General features: G+C 35.3%; 1 protein-coding gene across 2 annotated transcripts in view; it reads right to left on the bottom strand.

Annotated features, from left to right (window-relative positions):
* The window catches only part of LOC128091254 (dynein axonemal heavy chain 5-like), a 142,481-nt gene that overhangs the window by 62,596 nt on the left and 60,898 nt on the right, over nucleotides 1–18,987 (bottom strand). For both annotated transcript variants that reach the window (XM_052704307.1, XM_052704308.1), the window contains 12 exons: nucleotides 17,953–18,264; nucleotides 13,681–13,770; nucleotides 13,348–13,584; nucleotides 12,659–12,826; nucleotides 10,317–10,523; nucleotides 9,000–9,329; nucleotides 6,891–7,097; nucleotides 6,561–6,803; nucleotides 5,570–5,724; nucleotides 2,693–3,357; nucleotides 1,246–1,526; nucleotides 689–904 (listed from right to left, as the gene is read on the bottom strand). In XM_052704307.1, the coding sequence (XP_052560267.1) occupies nucleotides 689–904; nucleotides 1,246–1,526; nucleotides 2,693–3,357; nucleotides 5,570–5,724; nucleotides 6,561–6,803; nucleotides 6,891–7,097; nucleotides 9,000–9,329; nucleotides 10,317–10,523; nucleotides 12,659–12,826; nucleotides 13,348–13,584; nucleotides 13,681–13,770; nucleotides 17,953–18,264 (3,111 nt within the window). The remainder of the gene's footprint in view (nucleotides 1–688; nucleotides 905–1,245; nucleotides 1,527–2,692; nucleotides 3,358–5,569; nucleotides 5,725–6,560; nucleotides 6,804–6,890; nucleotides 7,098–8,999; nucleotides 9,330–10,316; nucleotides 10,524–12,658; nucleotides 12,827–13,347; nucleotides 13,585–13,680; nucleotides 13,771–17,952; nucleotides 18,265–18,987) is intronic.

The raw sequence follows: 18,987 nt of genomic DNA on the forward strand, positions 1-18,987 counted from the left end.
TCCCAGGTCTTCTGGTCTAGTTACAGGTCTAGGTACATCTTCTCTTCCCTGGCAAGAAATTCCCCTTGCACCACAGTCTGGAGAATCTTGGTGTAAATGGCCAGGCTTTTGCCCCTGAAAGAAGTAAAAATCTGTTTTTTTTCATTTGGTTGATCATTCTGCACTTTAATACTTTTCTAATAATATAGTCCCAAAAGTTTGCAGTAGCTCTGTATTTTTGCAGGTTTTTCGTTCTCTTTTATATTTCCTCCCCATCAAACAATTTGGGAGATGGTGTTCTGGAGCACTTCATACGCAAACAGTCTGGTAGATGGAGATCATCTCACTAGAGACGGGAAAACAACCAAAAAATCAACAGTGGACCCTTTTTTAGCAAATTCCTACTGAGAAGCAAGAGCTGCTTGAATAAAGATACAATCAAGCTTCTCAAGATTTGATTCAGAACTTGGAATAATTGTATAATTGCCATCATAACTGTGTGGTCCAGGAGAAAGTTTGCTGAAATAAAGAACCATGAAAATGGAGAGAAAAACAGTTATCAGCCAATAACAATAGATGCACAAAACCTAATGTGTTTCAGACTATGTCCTTCTGTTCCTGTGGATGATATAACACACAAATGTGAGAACGATTTTACCTGATCTCTAAGATAGCTATGGGAGTAATAATGCCATTAACAACTCCTTACCTTCTGAAAACTAAGCAACATGCCAAGAAATCCAGAGTTATTCATTAGTTTCAGAGCCTCAGTCCATGATGGCTTCACACATGGGCGTTCCTGATCAATTGTTACTGAGTCTATCTTCCTTTGGAATAAAAGTAGCACACAATCCATTATTCGCATTATTAAGTGAGGAGGTTTACCCAGTTTGCGAACAGTTGCAATGTCAGAGGGCTTTATCGTCTGTAAAGAGAAGAAAATAATCAATTTATTTAAGTCATCACTTGATGGTAGAGAAAGACGTTTTGCAGGGGACTGCATATTTAATGCCACTACTTCAGTTTAGCAGGTGACCCAGAAGTAGCACTACAGAAAGGCCAGACTGCCTGTACCTCTAAGTGACTCATTTTATTACCTGATGGCAGAGGTACTTCTTATCTTACCACTCCACTACCTCGCTTTTCAGTTTTTTTTTCTACCAGGTCACTGCTAGACCTTTCATATTATTTTATGTTTTCAACCACAATATTCCACAAACAGCAATTGCAAAATACATGTATGTTCAGAGTATCTTTGATTCTGACCTGCAGGGCTGCCTCTGCTTCTTCCAAAGCAGGTCTTGCAGCTTCAAGCTTCTCTTCTGCTGCTGCTTTGTCAATGGCAATGTCATCCACAATGACCTGAGCTTTGTCTTTTACCTTTTGCACCTGCATTTTCACCTTTTCGGCAGCTTGGGCTTTCATTGTTACTTCCAATAAAACTTCATCAGCTTTTTTTGAAGCTACAGCCAAATCTTTCTCCTTTATCATCAGCTCTTTGGAAAGCTGATTTACTGAAACCTCAGCTTCCATCAGTTTTGCAAGACCTGTGTAAAATAAATTCCATGCAGCAATATGAGTACATGAGAGAAAAACCTCAGTGAAGTGGTCTGGATAGTGAAAATAAGTCACTCATATTCACATTTAGAAGTGCCAGTGAGTGATCCCCACCTAGATAAAGCAGGGTTAATATTTGTTTAATATTTCATGTATTTTATTATTATTATTTTATGGATAATAAGTTCTCAGAATCTGTCATTGATCACTTACTTATATTTTTGTACGTGAGAGGGATGCTAAAAAATGCAAGCAGTGCAAAATTCACAAGACTATATGAAGTACTAAACTGTTCCTAAGATCCACAGAACAGAGAAGAGGAACCTGACACCCCAAATAATGCAAGAGAAGTTGAGATTAGGCTGAGCTTCTACATTAAACATATAAAAATCCAGATGAGCAGGAAGGCTAGATTCTTGTGTAATATTTCAAAAATTTTATCAAAGAATGAAAAAATTACTTGTATCTATATGTATAAAAATCCTTATTAGTAAATGCATGCATACAAATCATGTCTCTCTAACCTTAAAAAAAAAAAAAAAAAAAAAAAGCACAAATGTTCATTCCAGTCATCCAGTCACCATCTATCCAAGCAGATGTGTGTAAATAGCACTATTCTGAAGTTGGTGGCAGGAGGAGAAGAAATGATTTCAGTTCATGTCCAGTTCTAAACACCATTCAATTTCAGAAACCATTTGTTAACTGTGTATGCAGTGCACTATTTTAGTAATTTTATGCATGCTATATAATGTTTATTTAAAATAATCTGACTGAATCTGATTATTACATATTTTCCCTCAGATTTAATTTTAGTATGTTTAAATGTGAAAACTAGGAAGTCAGTAGTGCTGTGGCATACAGGCATATAGGAGCAGGAGCTTTAGGTATTTTAGCTGCTAACTGGTGCTATTTTAAACACTCATCTGCAATACGCAATATTCACAAAGTTCCTCAAAACAAAAACTCCGTATGTTTTGTAATCATACACAACACAGCTGAAAATAAGACAGCCTGCTTCCAAATGAAAGTGAGCTCACAGTTCAAGTCCATAAGCTAACTCTCTAGACATGTAAGAATTAACTCTTCAACATTCTGATTCTTCTCAACTTAAAAAATAAATATATATAAAAAAATACACAGCCAAAATTTACAGTACCTGTTCTCATACGTTCAGACAAACTTCCAACACTGGCAAACTTCTCTTTATAAATAGCTTTGTAGCCTCCAATGAAGGACAGGTAAGATTTTGGAGTCACAAACGTTCGGCGTCTGTATCGTTCAAAGTACTCAACACATTTTTCAGCTACAATATCTTGAAATATTCCCATGGTGTTAATAACACTTTGTTTTACTTCATCTGTGCACTCTATAGGGTAGGAAACTAAAAAATGTTGTGCAACTGCTACAAGAGCATCTTTAGGCCAGCGCTGGAACCAGTCCATGGTACAGCCTGAAATCAGAGCTGGAAATTTGAGTGCACGAGTTCTGAACTTTTCCCCAACAGGAGAAAAACAAAGTACCACGTGCAAGTTATTGCGAACTCGAGTAAGAAAGTAATTATAAAGATTTTCACCAGTGGGAGTACGCTTTGGATACTCTTTCCTCATTGCTGGTATCAGATCTTGTGTGATTTCACCTATTTCATCTCGTGCAAAAAGATTTGAGACTTCACCTGAAGCCAAAACATTATTCAGATACTCAAGAAAAGATTCATCTCTGATTTCGTTGTCTGTGAATATAAAGACAATGCCCTTTCCTTTTTGCCCAGCAGTGCGGTACAAGATTTTCAGATCATCCAAGAAGTTATTGGTGGCATATGTTCTGGGACAGAAAAGAATTAAAGAAAGAGAGAACAAAAACAATAGATCATTCTGGGAAATACCTTTCATACAGCTCAGTTTATTTAGGCAGGATAAAATTCTACATATGAAATAAATATTGTATGTCCACGATTTATGGGCTGGTTCAGCCTGGTTCTGTGACTAATAGGGCAGGGGAAAAACATGATGTTATGATGTTGACTACTGATAACAAAAATTCATGAAACCATGACACTGTATCTTCCACTTTCATTTTTCAGGGATTTTTTTAATTAAATATTTTCCCAAAGTGAATGATTGGTTCCATAAATCATAGGAGAGGAGGTGAAACCAATAGAATAAGGTGCTAGAAAATAAAATGTAAGAGTAATGCTATCTTTAACATATGCATGATACAGCTGTTTTGCATCCCTGCAAATTGTAGACTTAAGCTCTTTGTTCAAATTGAAGGTTAGTATAGCTGGACAAAGTTGTCAAGTAGGTTTTGTTACCCACTGCTGTTAAACTTAAATATCGATGTATTATCTTTCAAAGATATTAAGAGAACATAAAATAAAATCACTAAGAGACAAGAATAACCACAGCTGAGTTTTCTATTGTGTTATTTGTGTTATTATATTGTCAATATTTGTAATATTGAACATATTATCACTTGGGCTGATTCATTCCTTACACCTCTTACAGTTGGCGCATACTAGTATGATTCTGATGAATTCCATGCAAATTAATGATTCAGATTGAGAAATATCAAGAAAAGTAAACTAAAGTTAATAAAATGCCAGATTTTGTCCATTTTGTCCTTGCATTATTAAATTGCTGGAATTAGGCACTTGTGTTCTTTGAAATCAGTTAATTTCCAAGAGACCTACGTAATGTAATAAAGACAATGTACTGTTCAATATTTGAAAACAAAACTCTGTTTTGAAATTATACCATATAGAAAATCTTCTAGTGCCCTTGCACCTCCATCTTAACAGAACTCTACAAATACCTTGAATGAAAGCACTGTAGAAATTGTGCAACAATCTAACAGTTCAATTTGCTAGTATGAACTATAATTAGTTCATACTAGTAGTTCATATTAGTATGTTCATATTAGTATGAACATGCAAGTGAAAAATTCTCAACATGTTCTGTAGTTTTCAAAGAGAAATAGAATCATAAATGGCCTGGGTTGAAAAGGACCACAATGATCATCTAGTTTCAACCCCCCTGCTACATGCAGGGTCACCAGCCACCAGAGCAGGCTGCCCAGAGCCACATCCAGCCTGGCCTTGAATGCCTCCAGGGATGGGGCATCCATTACCTCCTTGGGCAACCTATTTTACTGCATCACCATCTTCTGTGCGAAAAACTTCCTCCTAATATCTAACCTAAACCTCCCCTGTCTCAGTTTAAAATCATTCCCCCTTGTCCTATCACTATCCACCCTCGAAAACAGAGAAATACACACTGCCAATCATGGATTCTTAACCCTGTAAATGCTATTTAAAATGATAAACAGGTGAAGGGCAGTCATTACGCTCTCAGTTGCTTCAGGAAGATTTAAATGAACACCTTCCAGACAATTAAGTGGTAACGCTGACAAATAATTAATTGGAAAGATCTCTTCCAATTCTCTAGTGAGGAATGACAGGGACTGTTGTTTCAAAACAACATCTACAGAATAAAGGCAGAGGAAACCTTATTTCCTATTCTGTCTTTACTCATCCTCCTCCTGACTCCTTCTCCCTCTGAAAAGAAACCAAAACCAAATAAATGCAACTTAAAATACAGGACTCTAACAAATAGATTAGATAGATAAATCAAGAGTTCCCTTCTCTTCCCCTCAGTTTCCACAAATTATTAATTTCAGAACTACCCACTTTTAAGTAATAGTAACAGTTGTAATAATACAGTCTGGGTTCTGTAGGCATCTGTAACAAAAGTTACTATTTCCCCCAGCCATACCTTCAGTGTAAAATGATTTAGAGGGAATTTACAAGCATGCGTTGCAAACTCAAATGTTGAAGGAAAGTAAGACTTAATGGCATAAAGGCCCCAAAACAAAGACCCAGGGTCAGTCATCTACAGATTGTGTATTTACACAGGTGCTTTTGGTTGAAAATGTAGTTTACAGTGAGGGATAAAATGTTTGACAGGTTTGCATTGCTTTAACGCATGTTTGGAGTTCATTTCTATAAGAAATATCTACGTACACTGTATTGTGTTACCTTGTTAAAGTAATCTGGAAGCTCTCGTATCCAGCAATATATGATGCTAGTCTGGTCAGACTCTGTTTTCCAGATCCACCCACACCAACCAACAACGCATTTCCTTGTGGAGTACGAATAATCCGTGATATTTTAATCAAATGAATGATTGCATCCTATGTATTGAAAAAAAAAAGGGGGGGGGGGGATGGGGCAGGGGATGGAGGGGTGTTAAGATATAAGAAATAATACAGTGTATATTTATCTAGAAGCATATAACTAAGCAACTGCCTCAGAACAGCTAGAGACCTTCTTTGAAGCCAGCTGTCAAATACTCAGTCCTGTATTCAACAGAATCAACAAGAGATTTCCCTTTTCTTCAGCGACCAGCAGACCTAGTCCAGGAGAAATGTTCCTGTATGAAGCTCATATGACACGCTGTTATATGTGATATTTGTACATAGCAGAATCAAACATATACCTCCTTAAGGACTTGGAGGAAAACTAGAAGGGAAGCGGATTGACAGCCTCCTCCAACTTTTTAGGTGAGCTACTTATAGTCTCTCTACGTAGGCTGCCAAAAGTATAAGTACACTATAGAAATTTCTTATTCAACCGTGGTTTTTATCTTAGAGTAACAAATAATCTGAAATGTTCTAAAAATCAACTAAAGAGCCCAATCTAAAGATAAAAGAGCACCAAGCATCAATAGACCTTTGAGCCAGATGACCAGTATGATGTGAACTGTAGAAACAAATGACTTGCGCGTTGGATTGTGCAAGACAGGAGAAATAAAAAATGGGGAACTATAAAAAGATGGGATAATTTTTGAGAATTAAAGCATTTGGGAGACACAAATATGCCTTTATATATCTATAAGGATCACTGGATACATGTCTTGCCATTTCAGCTATCTCCAAGAATAATCTGAAGGAAGAGTTTAAAACACACGCATCGGTAAAGTGCAAAAGATCAGGTGGTTTTGCAATAACATAACTAGAAGCACTAATACCTTGAAAAATACTAAATCCATCTTTGATCCTCTGATGCTTTCATTGTACTGTTGCATGAACATTTGTAATCTTTCAGCCAAATAATCCAAAGATGGGATAGGTTCATAAATTTTAGGAGCCTTCAATTCTACATCATCAGGCTCGTCTCCAGTGGCTTCTGGGGCATCACGCAAAAAATCTGCAAAGTATAATTCTGTAGATCCATCTTCAAATAGATTTTGATTGTGTTCTGCAGCAGCAGTCTACAACAATACATTAAGGATCATTTTAATTATGAAACATTTTATTGGTCCCTTTCTGTAGCAAATACTTTAATGCTATTTGCCTACCTTTTTCATCATATCTTCAAACCAGTCTTTATCACTTTGGCTGATGAACCTGTCTGCAATAACACGTCTGCATTCATGCTGGAACAAGGCTACCAAAACACTGATGCTCTGGCAGACTTCAGAAGTAACAGTTAGCATTCCTTGCCAAATACGACTAAGGTCTCGTAAATTAAAGATATAATGAAATTTAGCTGGAGTTGGTAAGATCTGCAAAAGAACATCATAATCTATGTTCAAATAACTACTAAATATTTCCTAGTTAGAGTTAAATTAATACTGTATATTTTCACAAACTTCAACATAAATATTACGTTATAGCAGAAATGCACACTTAGCATTTAAAAAGCAAAGGTAAAAATGAAGAAATGACAGTAGTAATAACCAGCTCTTTAATTTCACATAAATTTCACACAAGTTTCTTTCAATCTTACAGGTTTCAGTAATACAGACTGGAAAGTAGCCAAGAAAAGTTAGTTAACAATGGCATTAAAGACGACAGTAAGAACATCAAAATTGCTTAAACTGTGGCATTTTTCTTACTCTTTCTTCCAAATCATTTCTGTCACTCTTTTTTCATCCTTTCCAAGACTACACAAGGAAGTCGCTATTTCTTTATATAAGCCAAGTTTACATCGACAGATCACGTATCAAAACCATATCTATCCTTTCCACTACCCTCCTCTGCTTTTTTCACTAAAAAAAAAAAAAAGGGCATCTCTATGCTGTAATTTTAACTTTCCAAATTTCATTCCATGCCTGTATCCAGCTTTTCATTTCACCTGAGAAAAAAAAGACAAACATTTTTCTTTCTGCAATCTCCTTTCAAGTAGTTGTTCAAAGAGAGAGATGAGGTCTCCTCTCAGCCTCTTCTTCTCCAAACTAAACAGCCCTAATTTCCTCAGTCAGTCTTCATGACTTTTGATTTCTAGTCCCTTCACCAGCTTTGTTGCTCTTCTCTGGACAGACTCAAGCAATTAAATATTCTTGTTAAAGTGAGGGGCCCACTTGAAGCATAGTCTCCCAGTGGACGTGTACAAGGAACAACAACGTCCTTATTCATGCTATTTCTGGCCAGAATGACACTGGCCTTCTAGGACATCTGGGTACACTGCTGGCTCTTGTTCAGCTAGTTGTTGACCAGGACCCTCAAGTCCTTTTCTAGTCATGCAACTGGACTCATCCTATGGGCCTAGCCCATCCATATCCCTCTACAAAACCTTCCTACCCCAAGCAGATCAACACTGTCAGCTAATTGGAAAGCTAAAAGACAAATGGGCTGAATATTAACTCCTGCAAAACACTATGGGTGATCAGCCACCAAATGGATGGAACTCCATTCACCATGACTCTTTGAGCCCAGCTATCCAACCAGTTCTTTACCTACAGAACAACACACCTATCCAAGCCATGAGCTTGGACGTGAGAATACTAAGCAAACACATATCAAATGCTTTACTACAATTCAGGTAAACAACATCCACAGCCTCTCTCTCGTCTATTAAGCAGGTCATTTTGATATAGAAGGTTAGTCAGGCAGGTTAATTAGGAAGGACCTGCCTTTTGTAAACACATGCAGGCTGCTTCTGATCATTTGTTTGTCCCATAGGTGCCATGTGGTGACATTCAAGACAATCTGCTCCATGACGTTTCCTGGTACCAAGGTCAGAAATGATAGGCTTCTAATTCCCTGGATTCTCCTTCATGCTCTTCTTGTAGACTGGGCTGCATCTACCAACCTCCAGTCGACAAGGACCTCCCTAGTCCTGCCAGGACTGCTGGTGAATTATTGAAATTGACTTTGTCAGATCTTTAAATTTAGAAGATTCCTGTTTGATTGTTAATGTATGGTTCCTTTTGCCCTTGACATTTTCTCAAATAGAAGACATCTAAATGTTTTCATCAAGTACACTCTCTGTATTATGCTTAAATTTTGTTAGACAAATAGTGAGGTACTTATATTAAAAAATTCATAATGGGAACTTCAGACAACAGATATACCTACAGGTATCTTGTGAAGTATAAACACACATGGCAGTAAAAGAAAGTCTTGGTCTTATTATTTTTTCATGGTCAGATGCTTCATAGACTTCATAATGGACATAAATTTACCTTTGCTTTTGTTGTTTGCCATACTTTTCGTGTTGTAGATACTAATGCAGAAGCCAGTTTACATATTTTTTCAGAAAAACCTCGTTGCTCACAGAAATAGCCTTCAGCTACTGTACGAAATATTTTGTCAATAGATGAACTGGAAGGTAGCGTGCAGTTGTAGATGGTGAACTGGCGTTTCAGGCGTTGTGGGATGTCATTCCGACCTCCCCCAGGGTGAATCATTGCAGCTACAAACTGAATATCAACCACGTTCGTAAATTCACCTGGCTTCTCCAAGTTGTAGAAACCTTTCTGTTCCATCAATTGTCTTACAATCTCATTGGTGACCTAGTCATCCCCCCCAAAAAAAAGAAATGGAGCAGTTAAGTATTTCAGGGTTTTCCGCTTCAAAAAAAAAAAAAGAAGAAGAAGAAGAAGGAGGAGAAGGAAAGAAGAGAAAATCTGTAGTATAACAAATCAGTAAACAAAAGGAAACATTTCCCATATTTCTGAATTTCAGGTATTTTGTTGGGCATTTAGCAATTTATAATTATACAAAATTGTAAGAAGAGCCCCAGTGCAAGTAATTAGCTGCATCTAAACTTTGTGAGCTAAGTAGTAGTGAGGTTTAGCATCCAATTCAGTTTCCATAACATCAAGCTAAGAAAATGCGTATCTTTGAAGTTACATCCAGTCAGACTATTTTTTCAGATTGGCATGGGTACATAGATGAGTGACATAGAATGGTTAGTTCAGCACAAAATACAGTCACACTTTCACCTGTATAGAGGTAGCGAGAAAACAGGATTACAGAGCTACATAAGGTGGAGGAATATGACTATATAAGCAAGTCTTTTAAAGTCAAAGTTTTGAGGTACAGGTCAATAAAGCATTCATTAGTACCTCCAAGCAGCTCACTAGACTCGTGTGTCTACTGTAGCATGAGATTTCACCTAAAAATAACTGTATTTTAAAGTCCAGAGTGGATGGAAGGAAAGAATTTCTACCTGTATTTGTATACATTCTTTCTCAAACTTGTTTTAGTACAGATAGTTTGTAAATTTTGCAGGCTCTGTTTGTAGACAAAACAAAAGATTTAGAATCTATAATGTCTGTACCAAATGGCTTGATGCTGGCAATCCTTTGGGGTTGACACCAAAGTTTATCACCCACAGAAAAACTGCCTTGGGGAAATTGCTTTTAGGAGACATATTTGATCTAGTCCATATTATATTTTTTCCTACACTTTCTTTCCTCTGAAACCTGCAGGTCACTGTTTCCATTAGTAATAATGATAAGACCATCAGTTCTCAAATGTTAGCAGTTTCCTTTTACCTGATCACCCCATTCATTAATCACGGGCATGTTGATGTCATCAATAAAGACAGTCATTTTCTTCCCTGCTGGAGGACCATAAGTGGTACCCATTCTTTTATCTATGTAACTTTCTATGCTCCTTTGGAACATATTTGGTAGAGTTGCAGAAGAAAAGTTCAGACACTTGGACAACTGAACATCAGGATCATACTTGTTCATGTAACCCTGTAAGATAAGCCAATTCTAAGCAAATTAAATTGGTAACTCCAGGTTATTTCAGTTGCCAGGATACAGAGATGCCCAGCTGCCCTGCAAAAATCAAACATCTACAAAACCTCAGTCCTGCTAGTAACTTTTAAATGTCAAGCAGCAGTTTATTTAAAATAAATATACTGTCCTCCATCTAAAATTAAAACTCTCCAATCATGCTTTCTATAAAGTTTCTAAGTATAAAAGTTTTTATACTTAGACATTTACTAAGCATCTCAACAAATAGACATATGACAACTCAGGATGCAAATAAATTTTGCATTAGTAATTGTTGAGGGGTTTCTAAACTCAAGTTACTAATGATCATGTGTTACAGCAATCTTCAAGGAACGAGTGAAAAAAAAAAAAAAAAAACATTTTTACATTTACATCGTAACACCATACCTAACAACTAAAGCAGAGTAAAGGAAGAGTGGTAGGCACCAACCACTCTAAATATACACTTGTGCAAAGAAATATCTTTGAAAAATAAGTTTATTCAATTAGGTTATTTTATTTAGTTAACTATCAGGTTCTGTATGCAATTTTCAACGCTGTCACACAAGTTTCAAGTCTGCAATTCACCAATTAAGAATACAGAGTGCAAAGTAAAGATCTTAAAGAAGCATTCCATTGTAAGTTCTTCATTTAATACACTGATGCCTTACTCTAACGTTCAGATTAGTACCTGTAGAGTTCAATATTAAATCTTTTTAACTTCTTTATGAAAGTAGAAGCTTTTGTCTGGAAATTTCTTCTTCACTAGGTACTGAAAAGCTAAATTCTACAGAAGGAGAAAGCAGAAGGGGAACATTTGTAGGGGTAGTTAATTTTCAGTCTTAACTTTAAATAACATCAAATATCTACTGGCACTTTTTGACACTAAACTCCCATGTGTAAGGAACATACTCTGCTCCATAGAATAGACTTTAGGTAAGCAACACCCAAGAATCAGTTCCAATTATTTTTAGGGACAGGAATGGCAGCTGAAGGATCAAGGTTGCCAGTATCTGGCCAAAATCCAGCATGCAGAATATCGAGACCACCATCCAGACCCCGCCTGTGCACTCTGCTAAAATAGTTCTCCCGCTGGTGCCAAGAACAGAAGTTGACATTACACTGGCATGCATGTTGGCATCAACAGCTGAGCTGAAAAAGTAGTATTAATGGCAACTGGCATTGGTACAATTCACTTTATGTCAGGGCACAGAAAGCACATCCCTGGAGGACATAAAATGGTTCCAGATTTTACGAAAGCCAAAGGTCAGTTTAGGCCAGTTTTTTTCAAATATTTTTAATTTCCAAGCCTCTACAAATTCTCCAGTAGAAGCACAGATGCTTGTACAGTACACTCAGTTGTCCTAACAGGAGGTTAGGCTTATGTAACTATCCTTCACTGATGAAAGAGTATACATATTTCCATAAAAATTGTTATGGTTTTTAGCATGGTTTCTACATTTTGATTTTTTAAAAGAGATTTCAAGCTTAATGTGAAATTCTTTTTTTTATTGTCTTCTGTAGTCAGTTACTAATTTTTACATGTCATTAGTACATACATTAATTTAATAGCAGTTGTGTTCTATTTTTTTGCACAGAAAGAGCAGTCCGCCTTTTCCACTGAGGAAAATAAGAGAGCAGATTTTGAGCACTAAATTTCCCCTCTGAAATATTATCCCAAGTAAAGAAGGATGTTCCTTATTTCTTTTCAGTGTGGCTTGTGAAGAAAGTCCATGCAACAAGGGTGTAAAAGAAAAATCAATTCATATATTTCACCACTGAGAAAGCAAATGGAAATAATAATAATTAAATCCTTCAAGAATTAATATTTCCTTAGCAAAATCAGCAGTTTGGCTTATCCAAAGAAAAGAAAGATAAGAGAGCATTTACATGTCACACAACCTTGTGATCATGGTTAGCAAAGTTTAAATAAACCCTTTGTACTAAAGTACAGATATTTTCGGTTTTTTGATTGTAGAGTATGTGAATATTGGAAAAATGCCTCAGTGGGAGGCATTGATCTTTCACTTCAATTTAACACTTCTGTCAATGTCAATTATTTTTATTGCAATGTTATCATATGAAAATAAAACTCGTTTTTCCATTCCACCTACCTTAATCATAACTGTTTTTCCTGTTCCCTGTTCCCCAATTAGCAAAACAGCTTTTCCTTGCTTCATGATAGTGTACATTAGAAAGTCTGTTCGAACACTGTCTACATTTGGAACTAGAATGGAAGTATATTCTGGTACTGAATCTCTAGGGTAAATATATTCAGGGACCTGAATGAGAAAGTTATGAAAAATGTTTAAGATTTTGTACATTGCCACACAGACACTTTACATTAGAACACAAAAACAAATGCACTGCATTTGCAAAATCTTTCTTCCTGAAAACTAAGCACTGATTTATAAGCAAGCAGTACCTTGCCAAGCTTTTGTAAAAGGATGTTAGTATACTAATGAGATATTTTCATTTCATTATTCTCTATTACATTAAGATAGTTTCTTTCTTGCTGGGTGATAGGCAGATTACTACGGTGACAGGCAGCAGACAAACCTAAGATAACTTTTCTGTATCTTTTCTAAAGCTATTTTAAACGCACGTTTCCATTCTCCACAAAAAATATTTATGAAGACAAGAAAAAAGTATTTCAAAAAGGAAACTCTTGAGCAGTTCATAGGGTTAATCTCCTTAACTGAATTATGAAGGGCACCTTAAATGATAAAATAATCTGGCTCTTACCAAATACATCTTTCCTTTATACACATTAAGAAAGCTTATCATGTCACAGCATACAAACCTTCTTTGACCAATGCTCCCACTGGCCACTGGCACTAACGCCAAATTCAAACATGGTTTCTTCTCCATTCACAGCTGGAAGTTCTTTCACTGCAGAATGCTTTCGTAAGAACAGCTCCATTTTCAACCTGTCATCGGGTTCCAGAAGAGCTCCAACTGACCACATTACAGCAAAAATGAACAAGCGAGCAATATGTTCCTCACTGAGCTGCTTTTCATCTCGATCTGACAATAAACCCTGCAAAGCAGATGCAATATTTGTCAACCACCATCTTAGGACAAATCTCAGAACAAATAACAGAATGACAGATAGAAAAACTGATGTCTTATCTACCTGTAGAATGTCAATAGCTTGTTTGATGTACATACATTCTAAGACTGCCATTTTTGGTGTCACAGTAGAGAAAACAAAATTGATCATATCCTGGAAATGAAAAATATCGTATTAGGAATCTGCTTCCCTGTTTCAAGGGTATGCTTCGTTCTTAGACGTGGCTGATTTCTTAATTTCAACAATATTCTCTGTTATGTTCTTAACAAATGTTTTCCCCTTTTCTGGAATTACGAATGTATAAACAGAACAAGTAAATTGGCTAGCAAAAATATACTTTAAATTTGATTTACCACAGCCAGCAGAATTATTCACATAAGCTGCACAGCAATTTTCTAAAGAGCAATTTGAAGACTGCTTTTCAGTTACATCAAAAATCTGCCATTTGTGCTCTCTGCTGGAGATTTTAATCTACCATTGCCATTTGTCTAATGGGAAGATAGAAGCACTCAAACTGCTGCAATGATATGCATGTAACACGTGACCTCACCACTATAAATTTACATTTGATCAGTTCTCATTGCACCACAATGTACCCTCTTTAAACTAATACACTCTTTTCTGTAGAACTATGACAATATCCAAAGGGAATTTTGCAAATAATTTAAATTTAATCCAGACTTTTCCAGATTGTTTTATGGTGATGGCTACTGTGCCTGCCTCAAGTTTTCTGTAAGATCTTCAGCAAAGTCGCAAATTGATGTGAAGTCCACTCTGGGAAGAGCAGAATTGTTCTAAAACATCACTTGCCATCTACATGCTAACAGTGTGGGAGATTCTGTTCTAAAGACTTTAAAAACTTGGACGTAAGTCTTTCTGAGATTCAGCTTCTTCATCTGTATAATAGGATAACTGTCACACTGAGAACCTCAGATTGCTTAACAATTGGTTTGAGATACTCAGAATAAAGATATTTCATAAGTCAAAGTTGTCTGTGCTTAAAGGAGCTCTGTTTTAAACAGAAGTTTTATGTTACTTAAAATGTCAGTGGGGTTTGTGTTATCTTTGTTCTTCAAGTTTATGGGAAAAAAGAGAAAAGCATTAGGTCTATATACACCAGTACTTTACTATTACTATTTTTAAAACAATATATGACAGATAGTAGGATGCAAGTTCTAGACAGCAATTAGTATGAGTTAGCTATGTATTAGAATATTTTGTTTGAATGGAGAATTGGAAAAATGAGTTGGGCCAATAAACAAAAATTGCAAACAATTTGAATCAGGAACTCTCTATCTTTCAAAAGATTAAAAAACAAAATCACATGGTAAAAACTTGTATGAGAAAATATCCCACTGCCATTGCCAATTACAGTGGAATTCACAGGACTCTGGAATACTCTTTAGGACAAGAAGTTGGTAATATGCTCACAGGGTTTTGACAAACACAACTAAATTATGCCAAGTTATTAATATTTCTAAAAGTATTTTAAGCATCAGCATTTAAATATTAAAGACAGAAAAGTCTGTATTATGCATTCAGCTCTGTGCTCCAGAGGTAATGACAACCTTTACCCAGATGTGATTAGGGTGAGATCTAACACGGATGGAGAGAGATGTCGTATCTGTCTACTCTGCTATTTTGAGGACTTTAGGAATTCCCTAGAATAGGGCAATAAGGCATCCAGGATAACAGATTTAAAAAATAAAATTAAAAAAAAAAAAAAAGTGAGCGTGATCAAATTTTTTTTAAAAAAGTAAATTTAATTATGTTAGTTATTTCAATTCTTTAAAACTGTCTTGGATAATTATTTCAATCAGATAAGATCTGTTGATTACAGATAGCAGCAACATTTGCAGATTTAAAAAAAACAATGGTACTATAACTTTAAGAGAGCAGAGACATTGGAAAGGGATGGAAGTTAAAAGTATAATTCTATGATTGAAATTACTCTCTCAAGCAGGGAATGTTACTGAGAAGAAAGAACAGAGACCGGGACAATGAATGTTCAACCCCACAATCACCCTGTATAAAACACGCCATGGCAGTAGTAAGGACTCAAATATAATCTTAATTCACAATAAGGCTGGAGCCTTGCTTTTTTTTTTTTTTTTTTTTTTTTTTTTTTTTTTTTTTGTTCTTCACTTTATCCCTGTATTTTACAAAAAAGCGAATATCTTGTAGGAATGTTTCACTATACATAAAAAGAATTAAACTCTTTACATTAATTCATAACTATTATTCTCTGGGACTTCCTCCTACATAACTGCTATTTGCTGTACCTTTATTAATGATTATTTTGTCCAGTATATAGGCTTTCAACAACAAATTCTATTTTCATTACCAAATATGATCACTGGGGATTTTTTTAAGCAAACTGGAATTACTGAAGCAAGTATCATACTCAATTTTAGTTAATTTTTCTAATTTAGATTGTCTTCACAAGACCTCTATAGGTATACTTAAAATCTGACTCTCCTTAGTTACTGTATTTCCATCTACAGCCTAATCTTCATTTTCTTCAAAAAAAGAAGAAAAAAAAAAAAAGATATCTGGAAGCTGCTTATATACGTGCTTTTCTTAATATTAGCATTAAATTGACTTGGGTCTGTATTTGGGCTTTGATAGCATTGTTAAAGCACCTTATTTCACGAATTTTCTTTTAATATTTAGTTATCCATTTTTTTATACACTGAGGGAAATATTAACTGTAAAAAGAGATATCTGAATACAAAAGTAGTGTTACCCTCATCTGTAAAATCACTGTCATCGCTTCTATTATGTGAGCAGCAAAGATAGCTCATTAGGAGTGCAAAAAGGCTGACAGCATGACAGCTTTCATTTACATTTCGATAGTTCCAAACGCAGCCTTCAGCACAGAACTAACTTCATATTTCACTGTATTTTCATCTCTCAATCTAATAAAATACATATTTTTCAGGACTTTATTGCTATTGCTTCAGGCTTGGGTATTTTAAATGTTGTTATTATATTTTCAGAGCAAGTTTTAGCAAAAAATATAAACAGTATTGTAGCAAAGAAGCAGTAAATTGACCTACATATACATTACTTTGGAAGCATATTTTAAAATTCATTATCAGAATTGATTCTCTTGCTGCTGCAGTAAATACTATGTCATATCATTATGTTTTTGAGGTAGAACAAAATGAATAGCTTGTTAAACATCAGTTATGAAGTGAACAGGCACTAAAATGAAACATATCTGTGAGAAGACATTTGTTAGCATTCTAGGCATTCCAAAACATAATGCAAAAATAATCTTTCAGAAAATGTCACTCAAAGTTCATTATAAACAGCATTTTTTAAATCCAACAAAGAAAAAAAAGATTACAGGAGAAACCTTGGTGAAGTCTGACTCAACTCACACAGGAAAATTGAAGAAGAGAGCAAATGAGAAGAGAAGCGATATCAACAAGCTGCATTTGTTCCACAGATTTTAAGTGAGGAAATCAAAAGATTACAGAGCTGAAAGATTGAAAAGTAATTATTTCTATAAACCTTTTCAAAGAAAAATTAGTAATTTTTTCCAACTGAAAAAAATTATACTGCTAAGATTATTCATTAGGACCATTGTCCATCATACTAATGAAAACTTTTAAAATATTCAGTACACTAGGGTAAAATAAAGAGAAAGAATGTTCTGAATCCTCTCTGTGTATCTATTGATTGAACCGAACTTAGTAAGAGAATGTATCAAAGAGATGCCATCTCAAAAATCTCTTCTGGAACAGATGCACAGATTATGAAATCAGAGGGGATACTGCAGTCACTTCTATTGAAGTTGAGAACACCATACAGCATCAAATCGCCTTCAATTAATTTGAGCTACCACATATCATTTAAAAATACATAAAAAAAATAAGGGACCAAATGCGTTCTTGTTACAACTGAAATTGAGAAAGATTACAATAGCTTGAATGGAGCTTCATTTCTTTCAGATCTTACTTTTTCACATTAAAAAAAAAAAAATACATTTATCCACTTCCCTGGTGTTAGGTTCTCCTAACAAGAACTAAAATTGCAGTAACAATTACAAAAAGAACATTTCTGTTTTGACATCACCATGAAATAACCATGGATTTAACAATTCACTGCCAAATATCCTACGCAGACAAAACAAAATATCCAGATTATTCATCTGATATAGTCTCACTTGTTCACTAATGTTAGAGATATTTTTTTTTTTAATAAATCCTTCATTCTTATTTTATTACATAAACAAACACAAATAATTGAAACAGCATTTAGGATTAAACAATGCATCATTATTACAGAATAAGGAATGTCATTTTTTTTTCTAAAATGATTAAGTACCTGAAACACAGCACTAAAGCAATTCCAAAGAACATCAGAGTATGTAGTAGGCAGTGTTTGCAGCCAAGCCATTAAGATAGGCTTCCAATCTAACACTGAAGAACTCATGAAGACCATGCCATTACGAGATACTGTTGCCGGGGAAGCATTGTCAATGTTGTGAGGTTCAAAAATAATTTTGCAACTGGGGGACATTGGAATACGATCTCCATTGGCCAAAGTCAGAGTCTTATTATCATCCAGAACAGAGTTCAGGTTTTCAATCCATATGGCATCAACAGGCCCATCCAAAACTATCCAAATATGCTCACCCTAAAAAAGGAGACACACATGCAACTTCATGTAAACTGACCGAAAAATATCAAAAATAGACAGTCACAGAGGATCTATTCTTGGATATAAAATCACAATTTTCTGCTGACTGGCTCAGTATGTATGCACTGCAGTTTTCATAACTGCTCAGTGATTGAACCTTTCTTTTTTAAATTGTGCCACATAAAAAAAAAAAAAGAAAAAAATCAAAGAATTGTGAAAAGCAAGAGTTTGGTTGGACTGCTCTAAACATAAATCTCTCCCTCTCTCCTACAAAAAAGCATTAGCAAACCCATCATCCCATCATTCATCAAGGTGGATTAAAACATTTCCAGTTAAATTAAGTCACAGACAAGGCACATGCTCCTCATGGGATGCTACTTAGTTTTCTTATATAAGGCTTCCTATTCTATAAATGAGAACTGAATAAAACTGAAACTTCTTAAGATTTGAGTGTTATATTACACAGTGAAACTTCATGTGCAGGTGCGATAAAAGAATTTGGAAATAGAGCAGTAATGACATAAAATCAGACAGGAGAATATTACCTTTCTTGTCATGTCAAAACATGAGTAGCTCTTGCTTTTGAATTTGAACAGTAGGACTACCTAATTACAGAAGGAAGCAAAACTCTTAAAATATATTTCGATTTAATTCTGGAACCTCTGGAGCTTGAGAAGCACATTTCTCTTTGGCATACACACATAATTCTGACTTTGGGGT

The sequence above is a fragment of the Tympanuchus pallidicinctus genome, unplaced genomic scaffold (genome assembly GCF_026119805.1).
Source record: "Tympanuchus pallidicinctus isolate F22 unplaced genomic scaffold, pur_lepc_1.0 scaffold5, whole genome shotgun sequence".
Lineage (NCBI taxonomy): Eukaryota > Metazoa > Chordata > Aves > Galliformes > Phasianidae > Tympanuchus > Tympanuchus pallidicinctus.